General features: G+C 46.7%; 1 protein-coding gene across 1 annotated transcript in view; it reads left to right on the top strand.

Moving 5' to 3' along the window:
* Window positions 1–6805, top strand: part of mef2cb (myocyte enhancer factor 2cb) — a gene marked incomplete at both ends in the record, with an annotated part of 34751 nt that extends 27946 nt beyond the window's left edge. The window contains 5 exon segments of the mRNA XM_080532028.1: window positions 2847–3005; window positions 3008–3099; window positions 4997–5126; window positions 5833–5968; window positions 6442–6805. Of these exon segments, the coding sequence (XP_080388154.1) occupies window positions 2847–3005; window positions 3008–3099; window positions 4997–5126; window positions 5833–5968; window positions 6442–6805 (881 nt within the window).
* Window positions 6806–7603: the final 798 nt, after the last annotated feature.

Raw genomic sequence — 7603 nt, forward strand, 5'->3', positions numbered from 1 at the left:
GTGAACCCCTTCCACCTCCATGTGTGTGTATATGCATGTAGCTGTCAGCGCTGCTCTGATCTGAGCTCTGCGTACCGCACCGTGCAGCAGAATTAGCCATCTCCCCCTGTCACCATCTTACCTCAAAAGCTCTCTCATGCATACACACACACACACTTACAGAGACACACACTCACATTAGAATCAGTTAGAATGACACCCTGGTTCAGTTGGTGGATTCAGTGTTGAATGCACATTAGGGCCAAACCTCAACGGAAGAGGCTGCACGTGTACGGAGAATGGGATAGGAGAACGCAGCCGTTAGACCACGACAGGACCTCAGAAATTGTTCAGTAACACAAATGTACATGAGCTTAACCACACGTCCCGTGTGTGTGTGTGTGTGTGTGTGTGTGTGTGTGTGTGTGTGTGTGTGTGTGAGAGTGTGTGTGAGTGGAAAGCCAACAGAGACAATAGGCCCATGTTCAGGGGTTAAGTGGAAGCAAGGAGGCTACTAGCCTGTTAGCCCATCTTTCAGCTGATGCCGAGGCTTTTTTTCGTCAGTGTAGAGAAATATCCTTCACTTTATCAACCTCACTGATCAGATGTCTGTGTGTGTGTGTGTGTGTGTGTGTGTGTGTGTGTGTGTGTGTGTGTGTGTGTGTGCGTGTGTGCGCGCCGTGCGTGAGTGCGTGCGTGCGTGTGTTCTCATACAGTAGAATGACACACTCTTATCTAGGAGTTAATTTTGGTACTTCCTCAAAACAGTTGACTCCAGTCTACGTTGGCGGCTCTACAGAGTTAAGTGGTTTAGTGACAAGAAGAGGGTCTTGAGTGTCAGTGGCGATCGTATCTCAAACCCAGAGACCTGCTCTTCTTCTCTCACACGTGCAGTGTACAGAAACACAGCAGATATCCTGACATGTCCACCAATATATATTAAAACTACTCTCTGAGCGATGTCCTAGAGCATTTTGGTAACGGTTTGTGCGCACACGGGGATATCGCCACCCTTTTTAAATAATATGGTGGCCTTGCTCAAATTGTGTGTGGGATAAGAAATGAAATGGGGGCCATGGTATTGGCTTTTGGCTTTTCATTTATTTAATTAATTCAAATGCACTGAGTGAAATCAAATTCAAAATGAACCCCAACACGATCCAATGCCTTCTGTTAGTAAAAGGTGATATAGTCATACCCCTGAATGACTTATGCCACTCCTAAGTTCATAATCATCAAAACCACCAACAGGTTTTGACTAGAACCATCTCCACAACGTCTACAGCTGTCTCTTGTGTCTTGGCAAGAGACAATCAGACAAGCAGACAATCTTGGCTTCACTTTGCACGGCTCTTATTCTCATTCCTCCGTATTTGTGACATCACCTCACATCAAATCGCTTCCTGTTGTTTTTCGATTTGCTCAATGCGGTTTTGGTGCACAGCGAGCCGTCGTTGAGATGGAGTGGAAAGTGAGCTGTGTGTGTGATGTCATTCATCTCACTATTAGTCTCCACATGGTACTACTCCTCAGTCCAATGGGCCAGCCAGGGGATGAGAGGACAAAGCCAGGAAGAGCTGAAGAGGCAGCTGCCTCTCCTCACCAACCCTGGAGTGGCAGCACTACGAAAGGCTCCTGACACAGAGAGCACACGTGCATCTATCCCTATGTATGCCCCTGGGTATGCCAAGACAACCATGAGCAGGCGTACTAACATTTTCTGCTAGACAATACTATCGTTTGGCCATCTAGGACTAGAGTTGTGCGTCGTGAGTTCACAGATATACCCGAAAAACGGAATAGTAAGCAAACAGAGAAACACACACAAAGACTCTAACATTAACATAAGCTTACACATAAACACAAGCGTAATCACAAGTGTACACACACACACATACACACACCACTCCGTTTTTTCCCTCCTTTTCCATCAGACGGCCTCATTCCACTCACCGCTAGCGGTCGTTTACTGTTCTAGATTGTTCAAATTGAGCTTTCGAGAGACTTTTCATTTCCAAACAACAAGAAACCTCGCTCTCAAATTAAACAAAGATCAGCGGGGGAAATTGCCCAGGAAGACATCTGCGACTCATTTTACCCTCAGAGTATATGATTAGGAAATTCATTTATGTCTAACGTATAATTCCTACCCTTCTTTCAAGTGGGGAGCGTCCCCATACAGCGCACTGTGTTCAAACCCCTCGGAGGACGAGAGGAGAAGAAAACAGCTTGCGGGATTGGGTTTTAACTTGACAGAGTTTGGGTTAGAAACAAAGAGCATATAGACTTCACTCTAGATTTTAATACGATGTTTGCTGGTTGGTGCCCCGCTGGTTTCACTGTGGCGTTGGTGCTAAGCTCGGTCCGTATAGAGCCGGAGGAATGTGGATCCGGTGTCGACCCGAAGGCAGGGTCTTTGTCTGAGGGAGACATGTATGTGTTTAGCTCTGATAGGCAAATGATGGGTCCCTGTCCCCCCTGCGGTCTCCTTACCCCCTAATTTTGCTTTTTTACTATCGCTATCCGCTGCCTAGACGTGGGGGTGTAAGTGACAATGACAGAGGTGAAGGAGCAATGTCACTCCAAAATGGAAGTGGATGACCTCATTGATATCCCAGAATGACGGGGAGGATTGTGGGTGTACTTTCTTTGAAAATACAGTACTCTGGTTGTCGGATTGGATTCTCACGGACTGGCCGATGGACAGGGCTTGCATTTGTGGTACTATTTAATTGGTTCTGTGGCAGCTAACTGTTCTATTTAAAACCCATCACCCGTCTCTGCTATAAGCTGGATATTGATTACGTGTGGGATTGTAATGGATTGTTGACAGCGTGAGGTTTACAGTTGGGTTGATCGAATCTAAGGTCTCTCTCTCTCTCTTTCCTCCCTCCCCCCTTCCCTCCCTCTCTCTCTCTCTCTCTCTCTCTCTCTCTGTCTCTCTGTAGGTAACGGGTACGGAAATCACCGCAACTCGCCCGGTCTGCTGGTCTCTCCGGGAGGCATGAACAAGAACATGCAGGCCAAGTCCCCCCACCCATGAACCTAGGCATGAACAACCGCAAGCCTGACCTGCGTGTGCTCATCCCACCCGGTGCCAAGAACAACATGCCCTCCATTGTGAGTCACTACTTATAATATAGTGTATCATACCCACCATACGATACATATCATTATGAGGACCCCCCCCATCCCCACTTCAGCCCCCGGGCTGACCCTAGCTGTTCCTCTCATATGTCCTCTCAGTCCCTCTCTCTGTCTTACGTGTCTATCCTGCTCTCTTTGGTTGGAATCCTAACTCGAGATCCACACACGTGACTTCGACATTTGCATAAATCTTGCGTTCATGTCAATGGGGAAATGTGTCGCGATGATTCGATTTACGTGCAGATTCCACCCTTTGTGCTGTTCCTCCAAATCAACTTCTACCCCCCTAGCCCTCCAGCGTCCCGGTACTGAAAGGATTGGATTGGTACAATAAGCAATATTGAGACAATTCCACCTGACATATATCAGAGAGAAAGATGGATGTAGTTATCTTACTACCGTCACCTATTCAATCCTCTCAGGTGTGCAGGAATGGCTAGAGGATAGAGGATAGAGGATAGAGGATAGAGAGGATAGGGGCTGATTTAGATATTAGCCCCATTCACCCCCCTGCTCTTCAGCTTGTGTGTTCGCCCTCTCTTTCTTAGATGTCCATCTGGTGTTTTTGTGTTGTTATAGCTGTCCCGTTTAGGTGCTTATTGGTTGTGATTTGAACATAGTGAAAATAGTAGAGGTAGTAGTAGTAGTAGTAGTAGTAGTAGTAGTAGTAGTAGTAGTAGTAGTAGTAGTAGTAGTAGTAGTAGTAGTAGTAGAAGTAGTAGTAGTAGTAGTAGTAGTAGTAGTAGTAGTAGCAGCACCAGCAGTAGTAACAGTAGTAGCAGTAGCAGTAGTAGTAGTAGTAGTAGTAGTAGTAATAGTAGTAGTAGTAATAGCAGTAGTAGTAATAGTCCTCCTTTTCAGTGCCTCACTCCCCTAGCAGATCCACCCTTAAAGCCACTTTCACCGAATGAAACAAATTCAAATTTATCGTCCTTCCCTTTTTTAATGCGGTCAGTCTGAGGATGTTGATCTGCTATTGGTAAGTGGTACTGTCACTCAACAATTAGCTACCAAAATGAACAAGGAGCCCCCGTACGCAGACATAATCCATCATCCTCAGTCAGATATAGAAGCGTAAATAGGGATAGGGAACAGTGGTCATAGTGGTAGTGGCCTTGACTGAACTGAGACTCGTCATCTGCTGATTGTAGTCAAGTTGCTCACAATGCTGATCTAAGGTCATGTGCAACTTGTTCCACCTATACAGGGTCAGGTAAACAGGTCCGAGATCACTTACATTTCTCCCTCAAGCAGTCCACTGCTATGTTAGAATGGAGGACCCAGGGTGACACCTAGTGGTGTGTATCAGTAAATGCACCCTGTCCTCTTCTTTTTTTTTCCTTCTTCTTCTGTCGTCCCTCCTATCTCTTCCGCCCTCCCCTTTCTTCCTTGCCTGATTCAGAGGCGTTGCATGGCACGCCAGCACACTCGCTCCATCCCTCAGAATCAGGAAATGAAAGACAACAAAGGGAACACTTTTATATTGCATCAAAACCGCCATCAATTCTGCGCCCTCCCCCCCCACCTCACCACCCCCCCCCCCACCCTACCACAGTAAAGTGCCTCTCACCATCACCCCTTTCTGTTGCCTTGGAGACCGATGGAGTTACTATAGCGACGGCGGGTCCTCAGATGGGTTGGTAAATGATAGGGTTGGCAGGGTTCAGCCGTGCCCGCATGTCAAGTGATTAATTTCCAAGACGCTGGCATCATGTTCATTCTCTTAGCATCTGTAGAGTGGAGGAAAGGAAAGGAGAAAAAAATGATGACTTTCTATTATGGCGCTAATGCTCTTCCTTCTCTCTCTCTTTCTCTCTCTCTCTCTCTCTCTCTCTCTCTCTCTCTATCTCTCTCTCTCCTCCCATCACAGAACCAGAGAATAAACAACTCCCAGTCAGCACAGTCTTTGGCTACCCCAGTGGTTTCTGTAGCAACGCCCACCCTACCAGGGCAAGGCATGGGAGGATACCCATCTGCCATCTCCACATCATACGGTACTGGTGGGTACCACTGCTTCTACACTTGTAACCTAATCAACGGAGCTGTACTGGGCTGGCCTGGGCTGGCCTGGTGACGCATCCACCATAGGTGCTGAAACAGTGCTGGAAAGGACAATGTGAATAGAAAATATCCAAGATAAAGATGCACATTAATTCACCCTCCATCCTTTTTAAAACCACCTTTACACCTATTCTCAATTCTCAGTACATTTAAATTTTCATCAGTCCATCATCATAGGTATCCTCCGAAAAATATCATTATTTTTTACAAACAAGCCTCATAGATATCCTAATGATCAGCTTATATTTACTTCCTGGAAAAGTGACATGATGTGTTTTGCGTCAATAATGTCATAGGCTTACTCATACTCACTAACCATCATTGTTACTGTACTAACTTGTTACAGAACATCAGTAAAATGTGTCTTTTTATATGTGTTGGACCATCTTGTCATATGTTGGAACAGTAGGCTGGTCCTGAATACAGAACTTTCATTACTCCCATCCACCAGCAGGTGGCGGTATTGACACACGTCCCTAACTGTATCCCTGCAGCTCCGACACAGTCCTGTATTAACCCAGCATCAAATTGACTATTTTATTCCTCCCTTCACAATACCGTAATGCGTACCTGATGTAGTTTGCAGACCTGTTTGAACTAGCCTAAACTGCTTTTAACCGGTTCCTGCCTATTGTTTTATTATAGAATACTCCCTGAGCAGTGCGGACCTGTCGTCCCTGTCTGGCTTTAACAGTGGCAGCTCCCTCCACCTGGGCTCCATGAGTGGGTGGCAACAGCAACACCTCCAGAACATGCAGCACTCAGCCCTCAGTCAGCTAGGGTGAGTACAGAGATACATGCATACATATATACATACATACATACATATGTTACGGTACATGTGGGAAAACATACATACATACATACATACATACATACATACATACATACATACATACATATGCACTTGCGCACACATACACACATAGCTGTACACATGCACACAGGCATGTCATGCACACACACACACACACACACACACACACACACACACACACACACACACACACACACACACACCACACACACACACACACACACACACACACAGTCCAGAATATGAATACAGAACAATTATTGAGTGTGTGTTTGTCCATGCCAACTAAAGGCAAGGAATGGTGAGGAAGAGTAGGCCAATGGCCTTTTTGTGTGTGTGTGTGTGTGTGTGTGTGTGTGTGTGTGTGTGTGTGTGTGTATGCAAGGTCCAGTTTTCCTCACTTTGTAACCCCTTTGCCTTTCCTTTCCTTCCTACAGAAATTGCTCTAGCAATCACTTATGTCAGAGTTCAAATCTCTCCCTGCCTTCTGCTCAAAGCCTGCACATCAAGTCCGAACCTGTTTCTCCTCCTAGAGATCGCAGCAACAGCACCGGCGTCACAGTGGGGGGCTACGCGGGGATCCCGCAGTCCCACAACCACCAGTCCTCGAACCGCCAGGACTCCGGCCGCTCCCCCGTGGACAGCCTGAGCAGCTGCAGCTCCTCCCACGAGGGCAGCGACCGCGACGATCACAACCGAGGCGACTTCCACTCACCTCTGGGACTGGGCCGTCCAGCACTGGACGAGCGCGAGAGCCCCTCCATCAAACGCGTGCGTCTGTCTGAGGGCTGGGCCACATGATAAGCCCCCCCCCCCTCCTCCCACGCACGCACGCCCAGTGACGGCCCCTCCTGCGCCTCGCCCTCGCAAAACAACACGTGACGACTTTCATGATGTTCGCCACCCTACCTGCCGACACTCTGGTGTCACCCGATAACACGCGTCACTCACCTCCCTACCCCACGCTCTCCTTCTCTGTTGCCGGAGGAAAGGGGAACACCCTTTTCTAAAATCTAAACTGTAATGTTTTTTTCTTTTTTTCTTTTCTTTTTTTGCTGAGTGTGTATGCTATACATTGAAGTTATATAAAAGCATTGGGGGGAGGGGGGATACGGGGAGGGGGTGCAGGATACAGGGGTTGATGTTGGTTGGGTTGGGGTATTCTTTTGGTTAGGGAACTATGCATTACTTGTGCTGTGTGTGAAAAAAACATGTATGCATATATATTTACACGTGTGTGTATGTGTACATATATGCATATCAACAAATAAACAAAAAAAAAGTCAGGTACTCTGTTTTGTAAAAGTACTTACAACTTTGCCTCAGCGATAATCAGTGGGGAGAGATAAAAAAATAAATAAAAAAAAACAGGAGAGTGTATGTTGAGCTGAGTGAGCAGCCTAGCACTTGAGTTGTTGGTCAACCAATACACGTGTGTACAGAGTCCGTTTCAGTTGCTACCTTCTCTGCAGTTCTCCCTTGCAAAATGTATGTTAAGGATAGATGATGTCATGTTGCAGGTTCAACGTATTTATGTAAATAGAGGGGTCAGGGGTGAGGGGGAGGGGTCAAACGTTGCCAGGCATTCACAGATTTATT

This window comes from Nansenia antarctica, assembly GCF_963989245.1.
Source record: "Nansenia antarctica genome assembly, chromosome: 5".
NCBI classification, from domain to species: Eukaryota; Metazoa; Chordata; class Actinopteri; order Argentiniformes; family Microstomatidae; genus Nansenia; species Nansenia antarctica.